Genomic DNA, 23,785 nt, shown 5'->3' on the forward strand with positions numbered 1-23,785 from the left:
GCAGCTAGCTCCACAGTCTACTTCACTCTGTAATGGCCATTTCCTCCCAGGGAGCCTCCTTGGACTGACACACTCAGGATACACAGGAAATCTCCTCCAATCCCAGGATGGGCAACAGGAGATGGATTTTCCACAACAGTCTTTTAAAACAAGGCAGAAAGTTCTATGTAAACAGTAGGCTGCCCTGAGCGGCTGCGGAGCCCACCGTGCTTGGCCCGCTGTCCTAAAGAACATCACTTCTGTCCACCCCTCCAAAAAGCAGGAGACCCCAGAAAGCAAAAGATACACTGGTGAGGTAATCTCCCCGCTCTCTTGCATGTCTTGCCATGTCCTGTCGACAAGGCACTGACTGCCTTTTGTTCTGAATTGTCTTTTCAGAGGTGTTTGTGAAGAAACAGCTTAGAGGAGAGAGGTAGTATCCTGCTCTGGAGTAAACAGCAGGTCTGCGTATTGCCTTGGGACACAGAGACAGTGCGACTCTCCAAAGCAAACCGGGTGGGTTTGCTTCCTGCACGCAGGAAGAGGTGTGGTCTCCCTAAGGTCTGGGTTCCTCTCCTATAATGTAACCCACCGCCATTCATCTGGGCCCACGGCTCACCCCCAGGGGACTTGGAGGCAATGGGAACTGGTGCAAATGGGCCCTAAGAAAGTCTTTTGTCTGACTCAGAAGTCTCCTATTTTCTGCTGGCACTCACGGAAGCAGGCTAAGCTAACTGGCTGGCTTGCTGATAGGTAGGATAAAGTCTTGGATCTTTCGCAGTTCTTGACCATTGTTCTTCTGCTCCTCCTGAGGTCAATGCTGCTGCCCAATCCCCATGCTCCAGATCTGTCCTGTGTCCAGCAAGCTCAGAAGAAGTCCCAAGTTACCAAAACATATAAAAATCACAGAAAGAAGATTCCCCCCCACACACACCAAAAAAAGCAGTGCTCTGCTTTGCAGAAGGATGGATCCCATGACTCTTAAATAGAATTGTATTTAGGACCCCTAAAGGATGGTGTGATTTGTCCCACAGGACTGAATTTGCAGGGGTTGTCAGGAATAGGCCTTCATGTAAAACAAGGTTCACCTCTGCTTTTCTCTTGGAGGTGGAAACGCCAAGAAGTCAGGCCTGGGAGTGGAGCTTCTCAGGGACAACTGTTAACCTCTGTGTCCTTCAGAAAGAACAGCACTGCCCACTGACACTCACTAACCCCTTACAAGAAAAATCAATTGCTCGGATCTGTAGCTTAGGTAACTGACTCTTGCCAATATCAGTTTCCTGACTTTGATCATGACCTGTAGTCACCGTCGACATTACCACTGGGAGAAGCTGACCAACAGGTGCCCGGCTCAGTGGCTCTGTGATGGCAGAAAGTGATCTGACTTCTCCTTGAACCGGGAACACCACCACCTACCCTGCAGTGTGGCGGTGGAACTGGGAGGGGAGGAATGTAGAGTGCCTAGTCGTTTTGCAATGTCTTGGGAGCCTATTTCAAAATAAAAAGTTATAAAAAAAAAAAAAATGCCGTGACGTAGGGAACCAAACAGGCGATCTCGATCTCGTTAGACTCATAATTAAATGAAGACAGTGCTCTGAAAGCCTTGGGCCTATCCTGTTTGTGGTCATATTAAAATAATGATAAACTAAACGGTTTAAGTGAAAAAAAAAAAATCAATTCCTCTGCTGCAGTGACCTGAGGCACTCAATAGAATGAGAGCCCTCACAGGTCACTTGAGTCCCCACGAGGCTCAGGGCACCTCCCTGCCCCACACAGTGTTTTCCCAAAGCACAAGACAGCAATGGCAGCTGCAGAGACCGCTGGGCTGCTGGGTCCTCGGGCAGAAACTCCCAGGTCCCTCGCCTGGGGGATGCGGCGGCAACAGGGTGGGTGGAGGAAAGCTTCTAGCTGAGGCTGGCGGGGGTAATTCCTTCCTGCCCAGGGAGAGGTGCAGGCCGTGGAGAAAGGACACCGGATCCACCACTTACTGGCCCAGGGGTGGGGGAAAGTGACTTGACTTCTCTCTCAAATGGGATAATGCCCCCGACCCTGCAGTGAGGCCTGGGGAAAAGGTTTGTAGAGTGTCCAGCACGAGGCCAGACACACAGTAGGAGCTCAATAAAAGGGAGCTCATACCTAAGGGAGAATGCCCAATTCGTGATCAACCAGGGGGTCTTAATAAAACAGCCACTATGTGTCTGGCGCCGTGACAGAAATGTGGGAGGAGTAGACAGGGGCCTTGTCTCCAAGGTCAGCAAAAACAGCAGGGGGGACCTGCCTCACTCTCCCATAATGTGAGACAGGACGGAGTACCTTCCCCTTCTCTCCTCCCCCGACGCCTGGGGCATCAGGCCCTGGCATAATTCTCTGCCTCTTCCTGCCTGAAAACCACTTGGGTTTTCCTTCCAGAGCTGCCTTGCTGGAGAGAAGCACCTGTCCCACATGAAGGTCATAACTCCTCCGTGTCCCTCCTGTGGGCTCTGCAGGACTCACAAACACACGGATGGGCCTGGGCATAGTGGATCTTCACCCCTAGGCCCAGAAAGCAGGTTCAGACCCGGGGAAACAACTGGGTTGGGGGGGGGCCCTCACTGAGGACAGTTCCCCTACAAACCTCATCCAGGATTTGACTGATATGCAAATGTCAGACCACTGGCCTGATCATTTGTACTGGCTCTCTGTCCTCACCTTGTTGACCCTGCTCCCAGCTGTCCTTGCCCCAACCCCCACTCCAGCCATCCTGCGGGACCCTCAGTCTTCTGGGATGGGCCCTCTGCCTTTGGCCACAGAAGCCCCAGACCCTCACTGCTCTTCCAACCGGCAGGTTGACCCTGAACTCAGGCCAGACACTACCCAGACATACCGCAAGTCTGTGTCCTAGATCCTAAGACCTATGGCTCACATGTGGGATTTTTTTTTTTTTTTTGGCCAGGATTTGACTGGCAGATGAGGGAGCTTGTAACCATATGAAGCCCTGGTTTCCCTCTTTTCTCTTAGTTCCTTTGCTTTTTCTCTATCACTTCCACCAGCCAGTCAAACTTCTATGAGCCCCCTGCCCAAGCCTGTGGCCAGGCAGGCCAAACAAAGCAGCTGGGTAATACTCCAAACACATCCCCCAGATGCCAGGCCGCGGTAAGGCTCATCACATCCCGGCACCTCTGAAGCTAACACTAGACCCTTCTGGAGATAATCGGTGCTCTCTGCTTTCTCCCCTTGGGTGTTCCTTGCTCCAAAATTCCAGGCAAGGCAAAGGGCTGGCAGAGCTGTTCCCGAGGCCGGTTGCTAGCCCTCCTGAAGCTTCTAAGAGCGAAGGCAGCTGACTCAGGTGCTGCTGAGTCACGCCGCCAGGGCTGAGCCTAAGGGAATCGGCAGGTGACCTCAGCCACCCTTCCCAGAGGCAGGTAGGTAGGAACAGAGACTAAACTGGTGTTAGATAACCCAGTAGATGTTGGCCGAGGCCCAGAACCCCCTCACCAGCACACGCTCCCACCTCTCACTGCTGTGAGCGTTTGGAGCTGGGGGCTCATGGCTGCCCCTTCTCCAAAGGCAGGCCCTCAGCCCTCAGCCCACACTGCATGCCCTCTGGGGGAGGGGCGGCTTCCAGACAAAGGATGACCTGTGGGGAGTACTGAAGGTGTCTCCTACCATGGGACAACCTGGAGCCCTCCCTGGGCTTCTTCCCCTGCCCTGTCCTGCTTCTCTCACTGCCTTAGGATGTTCACCTGAGAGCGGCCCCCCAAGTCACTTGTGTAAGAATCCTCATCTCAGGCTCTGCTTTTAGGGAACCTGACCTAAGATAGGAAACATTCATCATTGCCATTCTCCCTTCTCCTCTCCTCCTGGGGGATTCCCCCTCGATCCCGGGTTTAGGGCAGGTTGGGAACCCTCATGCCCACGCGGCTCTCCCTAGCTTGGTTCCGATCTTGTTGGCTTCTATTTTCCTTCCGTTCAAGTGAGGGAGTGAGTAAAGTATGAAAGGGTTAGGAAGTTTCTAGGGGGCAGAGGGAAACCAGGAACAGGCCTGGGAGCCCCCAGGGTGGGATTCCACATGGCCAGCAGCACCCACTCTGAAGTCCTGGAAAGTGAGTGAGCAAGAGAGAAGCATCAGAGAGGAAACCCCACTGCGGGGAGAGGAGAAAAACAGCAAAACAGGGGAAAGGAAACTTCCTTTGGATGGGATGGGGGCCAGTCAACCTCCTTCCTCTCGATAATATCACACACTGTGCCCAGGTCCCATCACGTCGGGGCTGGAGGGGGTCCTGGGCTGGCCTTTCCCAGGAGTTGGGGGCAGCATGGGGGCAGGTGACTTGATTAAAACTGCCATTCACTGAGCACTTACTATGGGACGGGCACTGTGCAAAGTGCTTCCCATGAATTCTTTTCATCCTCACCACAAGCCTATAAGAGGAAGCTGAAGTTCAGAGAGGGCCCCAGTCCTGCAGCAGCTGTTGGGGTATCCTCCCCTGAGATGGCTCATGGGAAGCCCTGGCCAGAGGTTCTGGTGCTGGTTACACCTCCTGGCTGTGTGGCCCATGCAAGTCTATGAGCCTCCCTTGGCCTCAGTTTCCTAGCCAGTAAAATGGGGATAATAACCTCACTGGGAGGAGCAAATGAGAGTACGTGTGTGAGCGCGCTGTGTGAAACACTAGGCACGTGTCAGGAATTGGTCACCTTAAGGGCTAACATTTATTTAAGTCCTGCTAGAGGCGAGCCACAGTTCTAAGTCCCTGTAATGGATTAATTCGTTTTATCCCGGCAACAGCCCCATGAAGTAGATACTATTATCATCCCTATTTTCCAGATGAGAACACTGAGGCACAAAGAAGGTAACGCACTTGATAAAAGCCAGACTTTGCAGGGGGGGGAGCCAGGCAGCGTGATTCCCCAGACGCTGGGCTTTGGTAATAGCAGGACACAAGCCTTGTGCTTCCCCCGCACGGTCCAAGCCCTCCCGCCCTTGGAGGTCAGCTCCAGGCGCCCCTCCTTCAGGAGGTCTTTGCTGCCTTCCTCAGCCCACAGTGACACACTCCAGACACACTCAGAACTGCACTGTGGTAGAGAGGGTCACATCCTGCCTTCATTGATTCCCTGGTTAGGCAGTAGGTCTTGACTCTCATCTCTCCTAGTAGCTTGAGGATTCCTTAGATGAAGGAAACAAATCTACATCCCCCCTTGGCTCACCAGGCCATCCCAGCCCCCAGCCCCAGGTACTGAGTCCCAGGCCTGGCACAGGCTGAGCCCCTCATAAATACCCGCTGTCCGTATGATGACGAGGTGATATTTCCCTGGAGCACTGGCCACCAGTGGGAGAAAAAGCCCATCATTCTCGAGGTAACAGGCAGCCTTCATGCCCCCAAGGCCAAGTCCACTCCTGATACCAGGGCGCCATGCTGGCTTCATGTTGGCTCTGGGACACTTGTGTCCACAGCATCGCAGCTGGGCTCCCAAGCCCTTGCTGGGCAGAGCATCTGGACTGTACTGGGGCAACATCGAAGGTCATACAAACCTGCGTGTTGGACATTCCAAATTCCCTCAGGACTCAGTGCAAAGCCAGGTAGGGTATGAAAGTCCCCCCACATCAAGTCCTAGGCCAGGGATGGAGAAGTAGTCCTTTGCCTTCATGGAAGAAGCACAGGGGTGAGATTCTCTATACCCTCACTGACTGGTTCCAGTCTTGCCCAAACTGTGGGATATGGAAGTTTTTCCTCGTCACTAAAGTAATTCTCTCCAATTTTAGCATAAGACTCAGAGAACGGGCAACAATGTGTGCTCTTGTCTCTCCCCACTTTAGCAGATGGGGGTGTGTGAGGAGCACCTTTCAGAGAGGACCCACTCTCTGAAGGCAGGGCCCCTATATGTGTTTGCAAGTCACCAAGCAGGTGCTGACCATGGGGTGAAGGTGTGCCAGAGAGTTAATGAGACAAGGACCCTGCTTCTTGCAAAGGTCCCACTGATTGCCATTGCCAGGGCCCAGCAATAATGGGGGTGAGGCCCACTGTGACCCGGCCCAGCTCCATGGCCTGGGGAAAGGCAGAGGATCCGAAGCCAGGAGGCAGCATCACCCACAGGTTCAGGGCTAAGAGCCCAGACTGGAGCAGAAGACCAAGGTTCACACCTCAGACTGGCCACTTTTATGAGTGGTTACCTGACATCTCTGAACTCCAACATCTTCATCCCCCAAGCAGAAATTAGAATACACACCTCAGCATGGAGATTTGTATATGATAACAAAAAAGCACTTTGTAAGCTATAAACTGTACACCAATTTAAAACATCATAGCAATAGCAGATTAGGACACATCTGGGCAGTTTTTCTCTAAATTACACATAACCAATTGCTGTAAACATGTTCCCAAATGGCGTAGTGGTTAATGGCCCTTATTGCCAGACACACCTGGGTTCAAATCCTAACCCTGCCAACTCACAGGCTGTGTCACGTAAGCTCTCGGAGCCTGGGCTGGGTAATGGGCCAGGAGGATCCAAAATCGGACATGGGGAGTGTGCTCAATTTAAGGGTGTCTATGATTGCAGTGGGATTAGTGGGAAAAGTTCATCCTGGAGTTCTTCATCCTTTCACCGAAGAACTTGATCTCTCTGTGCTTTCCGTGAAGAGGAAGCCTAAGTCCCAGTGCCTAAGAAATTCCTTAGAAGTTACATGGCCAATAGAGGTGGCCTGGGAACGGTGGGAGAGGCCCCTGTGGGGGCAGTGGCCTTCACAGTCAGGGGCTTCCCCTTCTCTGGGGAGTTGTTAGGATGTAGATTCGTAGGCCTACCCTGCCCGGAATTTCCAGCAGCCAGCCTTTTCTTGGCCTAAGAAATGCTTCTCCCCAGGTTGCCTCCCATCCCAATAGTGGGGCCATCCAAAGCTTACCTGGAAGGAAGGGGATGATTCTCTGCTTGGGGTCCTTCTGGCCACCTTCAATGGGAAACTTATCCAAAAGCTGCATCTGAGAAGCCAGACAGACAGAGGGATAGGATTCAGAAGACTGGAACAGCCCTCAGAGTCCCTTCCCCACTCCACGCCACTGCTTCAGGGGCCCACTGCCCTCATCTGGATGAGTGGCGCCTCAACCCCTCATTTCACAGATGATTAATAAACCACATGGGGCATGAGAGAGAGGAGGCCAGAGCTCTGGACGCATCAAAGGGGTGTCTGAACAATCTCAAGGAGGCGTGGAGGCACGGGGGCGGGGTGGGGAGTGTCTGAAGATGCCCCCTCATGAGGCCTCGGGAGAGACCAGCAGGCTTTCTGGCATTCCGTAGGTGGGGTTTCCAGAACTTTCTTTGGGCCCACCTTCCTTCACACGTCATCTGCTGGGTAAGCCCTTTAGCCACTGGCCATCTCACACCCTCCTGGGCCAGGACAGGGGAAGGCCCCACCTGATACTTCAGACAGACCACCCACCTTCCAGAACCGCTCTGCAGAAACAGACCCAGATGTTATTTTAATTGTAAAACCAAACCCAGCCCACCGCGCCCACTGCTGTAAGACCCCTCCTCCATTTCCTACCTTCCCACCCGGAGATTGCTGCTGTTTTTCCAGGGACAGACCCATCGGAAGAGTTTCCAGGGTTTTGGAGGAACAACTATTTTTTCCTTCTGCTATTCTGGGCTGAGATTCTGTATAAGCTGGAAAAACACGCCGGAGACAGGATGGACGAGGCCATGGCCCCTGTGTGTGTGGTTAATCTCCCTTCCAAGCCACAGGCAGAAGCAGGAGCAGAATGGACAGGGCAGGATCTAGCCCTGCTGCCCCAGCTGTGTGACCCTGGGCAAGGCGTGGAAACTTTCTCTATAGGGCTTCTGGCACCTCCTTGGTCAAATGAGGAAGATCAGTCACATGATATCTGAAGTCCATTCCTTCAAATATTTATTGAGCACCTACTTGGAACACTGAACACCAAGAAAATGGCAGTAAAGCAACAGGTGTGCCTGGGTGGCTCAGTCAGTTAAACGTCTGCCTTCAGCTCAGGTCATGATCCCAGCGTCCTGGGATGGAGCCCTGCATCGGGCTCCTTGCTGAGCGCGGAGTCTGCTTCTCCCTCTGCCTCTGCCCCTCCCCCCACTCATGTGCGCGCGCGCTCTCTCTCTCTCTCTCTCTCTCTCATAAATAAATAAAATCTTTAAAAAAAAAAGAAAGAAAAGCAACAAAGTCCCTGCTTTCAGGGAGTTTACATTCTAGTGGAGGGGGACAAACAGTAAACACATAAATATGTATTGATAAAAACCTATGAAGAAAAACGAAGTCGGGGAAGGTTTTGGAGCAGAACAGAGATTGTTTCTTTGTACAGCATGCTGAGAAAGGACTTAGGAATCAGATGGCAATTCAGCAGAGACCACAGGAGGTGGGGAAGCAAGCCTCAAGGAGGGCAGAGAATGTTCCAGCAAGGGAAATGGGAAGTGCAAGAAGAACTTGAAAAGGCCAGGGTAGCTGCTGTGGAGCAGAGTGAGCAAGGGCTGAGGTGCAGGCAGTGAGATCCGAGACGTGGGCCAGATCACGGGGAGGATGGCTTAGCTTCAGCATCGTGAATGGGCCGGAGGGTGGAAGCAGGGAGACCAAGTAGGAGCCTAGGATGGAGGCTGGGACCAAAGTGCTAGCTGGCATTGAAGGTGGTGAAAGGTAGTCCTGCGCTAGGTTTCACGGGTGTGTGCGCACCTGCATGCATTCCCATCCACGCACCCACCCACCCAGCTCTAACACATGATTTTAGGGTTCTCTCTTGCACAATCATTACCCAACATGCACAGGCTATTTAGAGCCCACACGTGAAGGGTGGGTCATTGTCAGACTCGCTTCAAAACAAGGCAGAGACTGCACCATTATTAACTTTCACTTCCTGAGTACAGACTGAAATTTAACAAAAGCTGGCTCATGAGTTTTCAAACCCTAATGTTATAAGTCCATCTCTCAAACATTTAATAACTGCCTGCTTCATGTAAATATACCCACTGGGCCAAAACACTATGAACTTGTGCTTAGGATTTTTTTTTAATTAATGCATTTTCAAACAAATTCAATGCAGAATAGCACTCCTGTCTTCACCTTTTCCCATTTTCCTCACCCATATTCTGTTTTGTACATTTCATTTCTGTATTACATAAGAATTTATGTTCTCTGAGGGGAAAGCCAGAAATTACAGAAGCAGTGGATGAACAAAAAGAGTAAGAAACACTCATAATTCTTCCCCTGGAAAAAGTGACATTAATGTTTTTGGGGTATATATCCTTTCCAGACATTCGTCCATGCATGTAAATAAAATGAGCTCATCAATACTCTTACACTATGTAATGAACAATTTTCTATGTCAGTGAATACCTCCATATTAGCACTCCTAATTGTGACATGGAATGTCAATGTTTGGATGGGCCATAGTTTATTTATCTACTGTCCTACTGTTGGATTTTTGGGTTGTTTCTGACTTTTCTCTACTCTATGTAATAGTGCTAGAGTGAACATCCCTATCCGTGCATCTGTGCACGGATCCATTTTTGTTTCATTCTGTTGGAATGTACGCATATTTAGAGGCACCTTAAATCTTCTCTGGAAGAAGACTGAGAATGAATCAATGGCTAACTAATATGTATAAGCCAGGCGTAAGATCTCTGAGCAATGGCTCCACAGAATTTCTGAGGATGAGTACAGAGATGTCTGAGAAGGAAGCCAGGCCCAGCAAAGTGTCCTGCTGTGGAGTGGTCTGCCCTCATCAAACCGCCCTTGTCCTAGGGCACCTGCGTGGCTAAGTTGGTTAAGCACCTGACTTTGGCTCAGGTCATGATCTCGGGGTCCTGGGATCGAGCCCCGCATTGGGCTCCTTGCTTAGCGGGGAGTCTGCTTCTCCCTCTGCCTCTTCCCCTCCCCGACTCGTGTGCACACACACTCTCTCTCCCTATCTCAAATAAGTTTTAAAAATCTTAAAACAAAACAAAACAAAGCAACCATTCTTGTCCCAAGAGGGTGGCCAGCTGTACCCAACAAGCTGTGGGACTTTTCCAAGTTGGTGCTCAAAGGAGTTAGGTTCTAACTCCTGTATTGTTCTTCAGACCCCAGATTCTGAGATTCTCACGAATAGTGCACAGGGAATGAGGGACCAACAGGAGTGGGTAGGGGCAGGCAGGATTCACACATTCATCCCTTTGCTCTAAAAACATTTGCTTGTGCCTTCCAGATGCCAGACCCTCCGTTAGATGCTAGAATAAGTTAAATCGTAGTCTTTACACCAAGGAGTTCACAATCTAGCTGTAGAGCAGGGCTTCACACCTTCAACGTGCATTTGAAACACCTGCCAACAGGTGAAAATGTAGGTTCTGATTCAGTAGGTCCAGGCAGGGGCCTGAGAACCTGCATTTCCACCAAGCTCCTAGGCAATGCTGGAACTGCTGACCCGTGGCTCATAGTCACCACACAGCTCTGGGCTGTTCCATCTGTGTCACAGTCACTAGCTACACATGGCTGTCGAGCACTTGAAATGTGGCCTGTCCAAATTAAGATGTGTTGTAAGTGTAAAGTATGCAGCAGGTCTCAAAGACTCAGTATGAAAAAAATGTGAGACATCTCATTAACAAATTTTGTATTGGTTGTATATTGAAATGATAACATTTTGGATCTATCAGGTTAAATAAAAATACTTTTAAAAATAATTTCACCTGTTTTCTTTGACGTTTTTAAGTGGCTACTAGAAAATTTAAAATTACGTATGTGGTTCACATGACATTTTTGTTTGAGAGGCTGTTCTAGGGCAAGATGGTTCTCAAAGTGTAGTCTCAAGTCTGCACATGCCAGAATCATCTTTGGGGGGTGGTGTTGGTTAAAAATGCAGTTTCCTGGGCCTCATGAGGAAGTTCGTGAAGTTCTGCTGTGGTGCTAGAGATCGACAAGCAAGTTCTGGAGTGACAGGGAACAGTGAGCCCATATGCACAAGGATCCTGAAGTTGCTGAAGGAGAGGTCAGGGAAGGCTTCCTGTAGGAGATGAAGATAGCTCTGTCCTGGCAGTGACGGTCACATTCCCTGGGTCCTCCCTGCCAAAGAACGGTCTGAATTGCAACGGGTTCACGTGTCTCCTGGAAGGCAGGGGTCATCTGATAGCCCCACAGATTTGAATTTTCCCTCAAAAGGCCTGTTGGAGGATGCTTTACAGCTGGCCTCTCTCCCACCTCCTCCTTCTGTAACAGATTTTCTTCTTCCCCCACTCTGGCTTTGTCTGGGCCCTCCTGAGGCCAAGACAAGCCCATCTGCTGAGAGTACTGGGTCAACGGGTCCTCTCCAGAGCCATGAGTACCCAGCTGGCCTGCACCCCTCCTCTCCCTATCCCCCCACCCCCAGCCCTCAGGGGCTGAGTCCAGCCACACCTGTCACCTAATCCCGACCAGCAGGGCTGAGCCCATAGAGCCTCAGCATCTGCCCTCCCTGTCATCCCCAAGGCCCACTGGCCATGGATAAGGAAGTGCCACTAACCAGCCGCTGGTGACATTTTCTCTGCCTATAGGTCATCCTTCAACGAAAGCAAATCCCCTGGCTCAGACTTCAGAGCAAACCAAGCAAAGGTGGCCCAACTGAGTTTACTCAGTATGCGGGGCTCTCGAAGCTGCGTGGTTCAGTGTCTTGGTGCAGACACAGCATGGCAGAGTGGCGGGTGATGGGATAAACGTCTGGGGCCCTGGATACGCAGCCCAAATGCCCCCCGACCCGGGAAGCCAGGCAGGCTGCAAAGTGGTTCTGTAGCCTGGGTGGTGCTCAGTTTGCAGGGCTGGGTTTGAGCGATAAAAACTTCACAGGAAAGGTCGAGGAGGCTGCCTCATGCAGAGGCCTGCCCAGGCCCGGGTGCATGGCCAGGGAGGCAGGAAGGCCCTGCCCAGCCTGCAGTTCTGCTGCGGCCACCTCTTCAGGCAGGAAGTGGATTCCCCTGTCACTCCAGCAAGGGCCTGACTCAGCTGGAAGAAAAGCAGGGCCCATTGCCAGGGTCCTTCTTAGACAGAGAGGCATCTGGCTAATGGAGCTGTTCGTAGCCACATCAGGACTCCGCAGTGTGCAGAGGACACGTGGGCTGTTTATCTAAGGGGTGGATACTGTGAGAGATACAGAGCAGCTCAGCCCCAAGAGCCGGCCCAGCCAGAGAAAGCTGACTCGGCAGCTCTTCTTGGGCAGGGCTGAGCAGCAATAAACACTGAGGAGAGAGAAGGGTGGGCCCGAGCCCAGCTGGGGCACATGTGTAACCCAAGAGGCCGACTCCTCACCCTTCCGAGAGGGTGGAGTTCCCAGCCACTCTTGCTGTGGGGCTCCAACCCTCAAGCCTTAATCCTCGTCACCATGTCCAGTTCGGGAACGAAGGGGACGTTACTACAAGAAGTGGGTTCCCTAGCCCAGCAATCCCCCTCAAAAAGACCCCATGAGGGATCAAGGGAAACCTCAGAACTGGTTTGTCCATTCCACTGGCTGAGGGCGTACCAGTCCCTGGGCTAGAGGCTGGGGACACAGCAGAGGATCACGGAGACAGAGAGGGACAAGAAATAAAAATACACGTGGCTTTTCTTAAAGTTCCCATCCTTTGTGGCCTGAAATGGACTTCCCCCTTCCCTTCTTCAACCAATGGCCTTACCAAGTGCCATCTGCCCTGGGAACCCTCCTTTGACCATCCCAGATGAAGCTCACCACCACCTTACTTTGAATTCTAACAGCACTCCTGGTTTGTATTCCCCATTACAGTACTTCACACACTGTTTGTGATTTTTTGGTTCAAATTCATCTCATTGCCCAAGAGGAAGCACACTTCCCCTTGAACGGTTCTGGTGCCCCTTATAGAAAATCAGTCCACAATAAACATATAAGATATTCCTGGACTCTCAATTCTATTCCTTCGATCCATATGTCTATCCTTCCAGCTGTACCACCCCATCTTGATTCTGTAGCTTTGTACTAAGCTGTTTTCTCTTTAATAGACTTCATTCTTTAGAATAGTTTTAGGTTTACAGCAAAACTGAGCAGAAAGTACAGAGAGTTCTCATATGCCCCTTGATCCCACACACTCCTAGTCTCCCTCACTATCACAGTCTCAGCCCAGAGTGGTGTATTGTTTCATCTGATGAAACTACCATGGATACATTACTCTCCCCCAAAGTCCATAGTGTACATTAGGGTTCACTCTTGGTGTACATTCTATGGGTTTGGACAAATTATAATGGCATGTATCACTATTATCTATCACACAGAATAGTTTCACTGCACTAAAAATCCTCTGTGCTCTGCCTAATTCATCCCCTTCCCCCCAGCCCCTGGAAACCACTCATCATGTTACTGTCTCCGTAGTTTCCCTTTTTCCAGAATGTCGTACAGTTGGGATCATACAGTACATAGCCCTTTCAGGTTGGCTTCTTTCACTTCTTTCACATGCATGTAAGGTCTCTCCAAGTCTTTTCATGCCTTGATGGTTTGTTTTGGTTTTTAGTACTGAGTAATATTCCATTGTCTGGATTACACAGTTTATTTATCTATTCACTTACTGAAGGACATCTTGGTTGCTTCCAAGTTTTTGTGATTATGAAAAATGTTGCCACAAACATCCCTGTCCAGATTTTTGTGTGGACATAAGTTTTCTTTTTTTTAAGATTTATTTATTTGAGAGATAGAAAGAGAGAGTAGAGGGAGAGGCAGAGGGAGAGAATCTTCAAGCAGACCCCTCACTGAGTGCAGAAGCCTGACATGGGTCTCGATCCCAGGACCCATGAGATCATGACCTGAGCCAAAACCAAGAGTCATATGCTCAACAGACTGAGCCACCAGCCACCCTGTGTGGGACACAAGTTTTCAGCTTATTTGGGTAAACACCAAGGAGGGTGACTGCTGAATTGTATAGTGAGAATATGTTTAATTTTGTAAAAAATTGCCAACTGTCTTCAAAGTGACTGTACCATTTTGCATTTCTACCAGCAATGAATGAGTTTCCGTTGTCCCACATCCTCACAAGCATTTGGTACTGTCACTGTTTTGGATTTTCACCATTCTAATAGGAATGTAGTAGTATCTCATTGTTATTTTAATTTGCAATTCCCTAATGACATACAATGCTGAACACCTTTTCATGTGCTTATTTGTCATCTATAGATCTTCTTTGGTGAGGTGCCCATTCAGTAACCAGGTTGTTCTTTCTTGTTGTTTGCTAAGTTTTAAGAATTCTTTGTATATTTTGCATAACAGCCATTTATCAAATTTCTGCAAATATCTTTTCCCAGTCTGTGGCTTGTCTTGTTATTCTCTTGATGTATTAAGTTTTGAAATCAGGAAATGTAAGTCCTCCAGCTTTGTTTTTCTCTTTCAGAAGTATTTTGCCTATTTTCAGCCCCTCGAATTTTCATATGAGTTTTGGAATCAGCTTGTCAGTTTCTGCAAAGGAGCCAGTTGGGATGTGGTAGGAGTGCATGGGCAGAATCGGCAGATGAATTTGCAGAGTGCTGCTATCTTAGCAATATTAAGTCTTCTAGTCCATGGACATGGGATGTCTCTCCAATTATTTAGTAACATTTTTGCCTTAAAGTCCATTTTGTCTGATACCAATACAGCCATTACAGCTCCTTTGTTTTCTAGTATAACATTTTAATTCCTTTAATGATTTTTTCACTATATTTTTTAGTTATTTCTTCATGGTTCCCTAGGGCTTACGGTATATATCTTACCTTATCAGAACCTACTTTAGATTTATACTACCTTAATTCCATTTATCAAATTTTTGAGAGAAACATTAATCCTATATAACTACATTCTCTTCCTCTTTTTTTGTATTAGTATTGTTATATATATTACATTTAAATATGTTATCTATCCAATAATTGTTATGATTACTACCTAGACTGGGAGCTGGGGGGAAAGAGAGCACTGTGTTGTGGGCTGCACACAGCAGAAGTAGAACTTCTCCATTTGCCATTTCAGCTGTCCGTTTAGGACAATTTGCAGAGATTTAAATTTTTTTTTAAAAATGATTTTCACCAGGGGTGCCTGGGTGGCTTAGTCGGTTAAGCGACTGCCTTCAGCTCAGGTCATGATCCTGGAATCCCGGGATCGAGTCCCGCATCGGGCTCCCTGCTCGACAGGGAGTCTGCTTCTCCCTCTCCCACTCCCTCTACTTGTGTTCCCTCTCTCGCTGTGTCTTTCTCTGTCAAATAAAATCTTTAAAAAAAAAAAAATGATTTTCACCATTTTTGGTTGTTTCACTGGGGACAGAGTTCACAGAGCTCATTGTACAGCCATTCTAAAAGTAATCTCCTTTCATGGGTCCTCTATTCCCCCACCCCAAAGCACCAGGTCCAGTGCTGGGTGCCCATCTGGGGCAAGGGTCATCACACTCTTGGTGCCTACTGATTCTCAAAATTGGGCACAAATCTGAACTTTCAGATGAAGATATAAAAACAATAGATTTGGAACTGGACAGCACCCCTAAAATAATTAGTAGCAAATCCTTTTTTGGGAAGTTTCAGCAGGGTTCTCTGTTCAAATGAAATCTAATATCAAACTTCATACATTGTAATTCTTGGAGTACAGAGAACCTATCGTTCCAGAAAAACTTGTTGAAAAGACTATCCTTTTCCCATTGAATTACATTGACTCCTTTGTCAAAAATCAATTAACTATATATGTGTGGGGTCTACTACTTCTAGATTCTCTATGCTGTTCCAGTGACAGATTTACATATCCTGACACCAACACCATTCTTTCTTGATTACTATAGGTTTTTAGTTAAGTCTTAAAATCAAACTTTTTCTTTTTCAAAATTGTTTTGGTCGTTCTAGATTCTTTGCATTTTCAAACACATTTTGGAATAAATTGATTAATTTCTACAAAATAAAATAAATAAATCCCTCCTGGAATTTTTAAAATTGTAATCGCATGGGCTCTATAGATCAACTTAGGGGGAGAATAGCTACTTAACAATACTGAGACTTCTAATCCATGAATATGGTAAATCTTTCCATTTATTTAGGTCTTTCAGTTCATTCAGCGATGTAGTATAATTTTCAATGTAGAGGTCTTGCACATCATTCATTAAATTCATTCCTAAATTTTAAAATTTCCTTTGTGATTTCTCTTTTGGACTCATAAACCCAAGAAACTCAATCACACAAGGAACATAAAGAAACTACACCAATTCACATCATAAGCAGATGACTCAAAATCAGTAATAAAGAGGAAATCTTAAAAACAGCCATAGAAAAAATATACATTACATTCAGAGAAACAAAGGTAATGATGGCAGCAGATTTCTTGTTGGCAAAAACACAAACGAGAAGACTAGGGAAAGGCTTGTGACATCTGCAGGGCCCCGAAGAACATCTACCATGACTACAATCATAATTCTGCTCCATGTTTGGGAAGCTCAGTTGTGAATGATTCAGCAGGTCCTCCACATCCACATTACATAGATCTTTTCATCTATAAGTTGGTGACCAAATAATTTATCATCCAAATTGGGAAATTTTGAGAACAAAAGGGAGTGCTAATAACAATTATGTCAGGATAACAGGTATAAAACAGGACTTACACAGCTGTGCTGGTTAATGGGTTTGTGATTACCCTAACTATGAGTTCCCAGCACCTAGCTTAGGTCCTGATATAAAGCAGGTGCTCAATAAATGCTTGATAATAAAAATAACATTTATTGAGAACTCTGTTAGGCACTGGGCTAAGACTTTTCACAGGGCTTCTCTCATTTAATTCCCATATCAACTCTTTGAAGTAGGTATTATTATTTTCCAGAGAAAGAAACCAACACACAGAGAGAGTAAATAATTTGCCCAAACTAGCAAAGTGTGGAACTGGAATTCAAACCCAGGTATTCTGGCTTCAAACCCTGGTCTCTCAACTACCACGGTCTGAATGAATAAATTCAGTGAAAGAAAGAAAGAATGCAGAAATTCCACCAATTAGGGTTACATTCTTATTAAAATTCATAAAGGTGTAAGAACAACACATAATCAGAAGATCTATTAATGTAATTTACCACATTCATCAAATAATGAATAAAAACCTCCAAAGAATAAACTAAATGATCATTCTCATACAGGTAGATGAAGTATTTGATAAAACTCAACATCCATTTGTGATTTTTTTTAATTTAGCAAATAAGAAATAGGAGTACATTTTCTTAATCTGAAAATGTTTATCTATCCAAAACAACCCCCAGGGAAGAAACTCTGGGACAAAACAAGGATGTTGCCCGCTATGACTATGTCTATCCATTATTATACTAATGATCCTTGCCAAGGTCCTTGCCAAGGCATTAACACAAGAAAAAGAAATGAGAGACACAGAAGGAAAAAATAAAACCATCAGTATTCACAACCAATATGACACTATATACAAAATCAGAGAACCTTTAAGAGATCCACACCTCTGGACTTTGGAAATTTCTAACATCCTTATTAAAAAGAAATTAACAGGGTGCCTGGGTGGCTCAGTCAGTTAAGCATCTGACTCTTGATTTCGGCTCAGATCATGATCTCAGGGTCACGAGATCAGGCTCTGCACTCAGCGGGGAGTCTGCTCAAGATTCTCTATGTCCTCTGTCCCCCAGCTCACACTCTTTAAATCAACAGGTAAGTAAATAAATAAAATATTAAAAAAAAAGAAATAAAAAGAAATTAACCCCCAGAAGGTATAAGACACTAGGCCTTAAAGGAAAAAAAGAATGAAAGAGCTGTGAAGAAGGACGGTGGCGAGGGTTGCACACCAGTGTGGGTGTTGTTAATGCCAATAAACTTAGAAGGGTTAAAATGGGAAATTTTATGTATATGTTATCACAATGTAAAAAACGGTAAGTTTTATGTTATGTATATTTTACTGTCATAAAAAAAGAGAGACAATAAGATCTCATGGCTTTATGGTATGGACAACCAGCAGAGTGTGGACATGAACTAGAGATGAATCATTAAAGTTCTCTCCTTGTCGGCCCGGGAGGAGCCACTCAAAGAGCACTGAGCAGAGCCCTTGAGTCTGGAGCCTGGGCTCCAAACTGCACCAGCTGCACCAGCTGACCGAGTGACCCTTTGCAAGGCACTTATCCTTATCTGTGCAGTGGGGAAGATGATGCAACTCAGGGGCAGACAGGAGAGCCCAGATAAGATGCTGTGGCAGAAGTGTTCTAGAAACAGAAAGGGGCAGCGCAGGCATGCGGCGGCATGGCAGGTGCTCAGAACGTCCCCAGGATGAGGTCAGGTTGAGGGTGGGCAGACAGGAGGGATAGAGGCTCTCTTATCAAAACGACTACAGCCTTCGGGCAACAGACACCTCACGGATCCCTGAAGCAGCAGCCAGGGAGAAAGACAGAAGGCATAGCGGACCCATCCACCCAGGCAAGGAGCTGCCTGCAGGGGATGCATTCATTTGCTGAGCCCACGCCGTGCTGAAGCCAAGACACTGGGCACTGCAGCAAACCCCAACTTCAAGAGGGGGCCCAACCCAGCTCCCAAAGTCCTTAACAGTCAAAGAAGTCTCCCTTGACCATTTTCAGGAAAATAACACAAATCTGCACTACCTCAGATTCCCTCCCAGTCTAGCCTTTATCTGATGTCCCATGCACTGCGTTAGTGCATTTCAGAAAGAGTGTTAAGTCATGGTCCATGACCTGTTTGGACGCTGGGCACAAGGGATTTACCTAGTAGCGTTAGATGAGTGTCAGCCTGAGAAGTGTATAAAGCCACAGAATGGGATTTCAGGGCAGGGCGAGATCAGTGTGGCTGGGGTGAGCAAAGCAGACTTCTCAGAGGAGGACACAGTTGAGGGAGGCCTTGCAGAAATGAGAGGGAGGAAGGCAAATACAAAGGCTTGGCAGTGGGAGTGTCAGCCTTTCTAGACGAAGCAGTCAGATCGGAGTGAATGGACTTGTTCATGAATCCCAGGAAATGCTGCTATGTGTCAGAGAAAGTGGTGCGATCCAGGGTGGAGGCCCCAGATAATTTATTCCAGTGATTTGGGGACGACCACACAGTTGGCACCAGAGCAGGGTAAGGGCTGATGCCTGGTGTGCCACTCCATGGGGCACTGGGCACCCGCAAGTATCACTGGAAATGTGATGGGATGGAGTCATTTCCAGAGCTTGAGGGTCATGCCACAGGTAGTTGGAGACTCTGCGGTGGGGATGGCAGGTGAGACACTCCAGAATCCTGCTCGGGAAGGAACACTCACCAAACCATTGTCTGGGTCTGGTGACTTAGCTTTGCTGTGAGTCTGAGATGAACAACCCAGGACAACAGAGGAGGCTGGGGGTGCCCCCGGAGTCCTTCACTCTCCCCAGCCAGCTTCCCACAGATGCTGAAGACATTCTAAACATGTATTTAAAGACCACCAGTCTGCAGGGAGCGCCAAATCATCAGCCTCTCCAGGGAGCCCACACAGGTCCATTTCCAAGGTAAGCTCTCAAGAAGGCGCCAGCTTGGCTACCTGAGTACACAGGCCATTGGAGCATACTCTCCAAAAGGTTCCCTGACCCCGCAGACCCTGCACCGGATCACTCCTGCCCTCCCAGAGCTGAAATCTCACGACTAAGGAGACCCGGGCTCTCACGAGTGCCCCGGCCTTTACCCCCACCATGACCCACCACGCAGGGGCAGGAACGGCATGCTCAAGAATGCCCAGTGACTTGACCCTCCCCCGCCGGCCTCTCCAGTCAACAAGATTCCTCAATATTCCGATATTGAGCAATTACTATGCACCACCCACAAGGTAGGTAGGATTAGCCCTGTGTTTTATAGATGAGGAGACAGGTACACAGAGAAGTTAGGTAACTTGCTCAACAACACACAGCTAAAGGTAGTGACTGAGGCAAGAGTGAAGCCCCGACCAGTGGGCTTCCCAAAGCTATGCATTTCCCCCTGGAGGCAGGACAGCGCAGACAGGGTCTCCCCCAGTGTGTGCACAAGCCCCTTGCCCACACAGGACCCATAGCACCACTACTATGATTTACCTATTGTGTTTCTTTGGGTTCCTTTCTGGGAAAGCTTGAATGCTTATTTAAGCTGGATGTTAGTTTCCTATTCTTGCTGTAAGAAATGACAACTTAGTGGCTTACAACAACATGAACTTCTTTTCTTAGAGTTCTGGAGGTCTGAAGGTCTGAAATGGGTCTTCAGGGGCTAAAATCAAGGTGTCAGCAGGATGGTTTCCTTCCCAAAATCCCAGGGGAGAACCTGTTTCCTTGCCATCACCTAGATGCTAGAGGCCACCTACATTCTTTGGCTTGTGGCCCCTTCCTTCATCTTCAAAGCACATCACTCCAAACTCTGCTTCTGTTGTCACAGCTCCTTCTCTGGCTCCCCTGCCTCCTTCATATAAGGACCTCTGTGATTACACTGGGCCCACCTGGATGATCTAGAATATTCTCCTCTTCTTCTTCTTCTTCTTCTTCTTCTTCTTCTTTTTTAAGATTTTATTTATTTGAGAGAGAGAAAGAGAGTGAGTAGGGTGAAAGGCAGAGGGAGTGAATCTCAAGCAGACTCCCCACTGAGCGCAGACCTCGACATGGGGCTTGATCCCAAGACCCTGAGATCATGACCTGAGCTGAAACCAACAGTTGGACGCTCAAGTGACTGAGCCACCCAGGTGCCCCATATTCTCCCCTTGAGATCCTTAATCACATCTGCAAAGTCCCTTTCACCATTTAAGGTAACATTCACAGGTTCTGGGGATTAGGATATGGAAATCTTTGGGGGCCATTATTCATCCCATCATAAGTCACATCCAAAGCAATAGTATCTGTAAAGTCGTAAGCGTACAAGCGCGTGCGTGCGTGTGTGTATTCTAACTGTATTAGCTTAGGGCTAGCTGTACCGAAGTACCACAGACAAAGTAGCTTAAATAACAAAAATTTATTGTCTTAGTTCTGGAGGCTAGAAGTCTGAGATCAAGAGGTTGGCAGGGTTGGCTCCTTCTGAAGGCTGTGGCCACGCTTCTCTCCTAGTTTCTGATGGTTTGTGGGCAATGCTTGGTGTTTCTTGGTTTGCAGAAGTATCAGCTCAATCTCTGCCTTCATCTTCACACAGTATATCCTCCTTGTGTGTGTTTCTAGGTCTAAATTTCTTCTTTTTACAAGGACACCAGTCACTGGATTTAGGGGCCCACCCTGCCGCAGCATGACCTCATCTTAACTAGTTACATTTGCAACAACCCTATTTCCAAATACGGCCACGTTTGAGGTACTGGGGATTAGGATTACAACATATGAATTTCGGGGGAAACATAAGACTTCAACCCCTAACATCAACACACACTGAAACAATACATAATCACTGAAAGATAAAAGCATCCGCCCCCCGCCGGCAAAATCTCTTCCTGAATTCACAGTGGTACCTATACAACATTTTGGAAAATGTGAATAATAGTAACAAATGGTGCATAGTCAGTCAGATCCGGATTCAAATCGGTTTCCTCATCCGTAAAATGAGGACAGTGACGGAGGCTGCCTGACGCAATGGGCAAGAGGAGACAAGGTGTGTAAAGCGCTGGGCACAGAGTCTGGCACAGACTAAGGGCCCCAAACACATTAGCTATTATTATCACTCTCATTGTTGACACCAGTCTGGGTCCCCAGTGCCAGGGAAAGCTATAGCCCCTGAGGTCAGGGAGGCAGCAGGGAGAGCATGGGGACAGACAGGCCTGGCTAGGAGCATCTCGGGGGCCCTGGGGGAGCTCTCCAGCTGGTGTGCATGGGCTGGGCTTGGGGAGGAGGCCTCCGGCTTTTCCAACAGCTCATCAGGTGTGTGGGCGCTGCCTGGGACATGTCGGACATTAATGTGGTGGGGTCTGGGCTGACAGCCCAATACCCGCAGCAGGATGCGCACAGAGTGACGAAAGCAAAGATGTACAGGGTGGCACTAGCCCGGGGAAACCTCCTCAAGTCTAGAAGGTATCCAAACTGGTGGCTGCTCTGGCTCCTCTTGAAACTTCCTAGTGGGCTCATCCCATGCACCCTCCTCCCCCACACACAATGCTGACCCACAGCCTTGTGAGAAAGAGCACTGGATGGGAGTCAGGAGAGGAGGGTTCCAGTTCCAGCCTGCTGAGGCTTGTAGGCGACTAGGGCAGTTAAGTAGAAATACCTGTCTTGTCCCCATAGGTGTTGTGAAGATCCAAAGAGAAGACACACGAGGAAGTGCCGCCAAATGCCAAACAATTATTCCTACTTAACTTCTCGAAGCCTCAGTCTACTCATCTATGAAACAGGGTCAAGTCCATTTTTCTCCTTCTCATGGACCAAAGCAAAGTTGAACAGGGAAAATACATCTGCAAAGCGCTTTAACACATGCCAGGCACAGAGGGGACCATCAGGAGTAGTCGCCTCTCTCAGTACTGCTTTGCCATTATTAATACTCTAGCTAGTGATGGAATGCTTGAGCTCCGAAGTCAGAATTCCAAATCATTCCTTCCTAGCTAGGTGACCTTGGCCAAGTCACTTAACCCCTCTGGGGCCCAATTTACTCATCTGTAAGGTGGGCGTGAGTAAGAACAGCCAACCCATGGTGGTGTGCAGATTCAATGAGCTAACTTAGGTGAGCATGGTACTTGGCTCACTGAAGGTGCTTGATGAATGCGGTCACCTTTTTTGAGGTGAAGAGACTCCAGCATTCCCTTCCTATCTCCCACAGCCCTTTCTGCTTCTGGTCAGGGCCATCAACCAGGCTATTCTGCCCTGACAACGGCTGAAAGAACTTCACAGGTTCACTTGAGGCTCTTGCAATTTGTCCCAACATGAGATCGCTCAGGCTCCCCTTGGCCAAGGGGGAAGGGGGTGACTGTAAGACAGCTGACCACCTGGAAAGCTGGGGGCTGCCAGGGCGGGGTTCAGTCAGCTCTGAGTCTGGCTTCAGGTAGGAGGGGTAGAGCTTCCCTTGGACTTGAGCTGGAGGTATGGTTTCCTACTGTGAAGCTGGAGCTTACCCCGGCCCCTCCCAATCCCACAGTGCATCAGCCCCTGGCTGCTTGTCATCCCTCTTTCCTCTGGCCCCCAGGAAAGTGTGGGGCTGGAGGAGTCAGGTGCTAGGGCAGGGACAGGGAGTGATGGGCAGTGCAAGGGGGCTGGGCTGGAGGGGTCTTCTGAGACCGAGAGGAAGAGCTTGGACTTCCTCCTCCAGGCAATAGGGAGCCCTGGAGGGTGCTGAGCAGGAGCAACCCTGTGGAAGTAGGATTCTAGAAAGATAAATCTGGCTAGTACATGGGATGAAGCATGGTAAAAGAGACATCTGTGTGTGGGACAGAATGCCAAAGATATCCGCCTCCCCACAGAGGATGAGGCCAGCCTAAGATGAGCCTGCCCACACTGGGGTGTGTGTACCTGTGAGTGTATGTGTGTGTATTTTCCAGCAGGGTCCTGGCTGAGGTCACCCTGTTCCCCCCTGCAGTGGGGGTGGGGTCTCTATCTATCCCTTGGCCTCACCAGAGACCCTCCTGAAGTTTCTAACCCCCTCCCCCACCCCTAAGCTGCCCAACACTCCCCTCCCCCCACACCCACCTCCAAGGACCATAACAAAGTGAGAGGCCCTGAAGAAGGTGAAGAAGGAGAAAGAACATACTCCCACCTTCTGACTTATCTTCTTTCTGGCTGAACCACATGCCCAAACCCAGTGTTTGTCAGTTCTTTTTATTCTAATCATCCCTCTAAGTGGCCCAGAATGGTGGTCCCCAAAGTGTCCTTCTAGCCACCATGGGATCAAATTCTGGCCAAAGTTTGGGACAAAGACAGCACATTCTTTGGCAGAGATGAGACCAAGGCAGACCTTTGGTGGTCCCAGACCCAGGCCACTGTTCTAGGCAGTGAGATTCCAGACCTGGTC

At 48.5% G+C, this 23,785-nt stretch overlaps 1 protein-coding gene across 2 annotated transcripts in view; it reads right to left on the reverse strand.

The window, feature by feature from the left end:
- SH3PXD2A (SH3 and PX domains 2A) overlaps positions 1–23,785 on the reverse strand; it is a 235,545-nt gene that overhangs the window by 139,736 nt on the left and 72,024 nt on the right. For both annotated transcript variants that reach the window (XM_045878755.3, XM_045878753.3), the window contains exon 3: positions 6,851–6,926. In XM_045878755.3, coding sequence (XP_045734711.1) covers positions 6,851–6,926 — 76 coding nt within the window. The remainder of the gene's footprint in view (positions 1–6,850; positions 6,927–23,785) is intronic.

The sequence above is a fragment of the Mirounga angustirostris genome, unplaced genomic scaffold (assembly GCF_029215605.1).
Source record: "Mirounga angustirostris isolate CCGP_5_RB_7025 unplaced genomic scaffold, mMirAng1.0.hap1 SCAF_6, whole genome shotgun sequence".
Classification (NCBI taxonomy): domain Eukaryota; kingdom Metazoa; phylum Chordata; class Mammalia; order Carnivora; family Phocidae; genus Mirounga; species Mirounga angustirostris.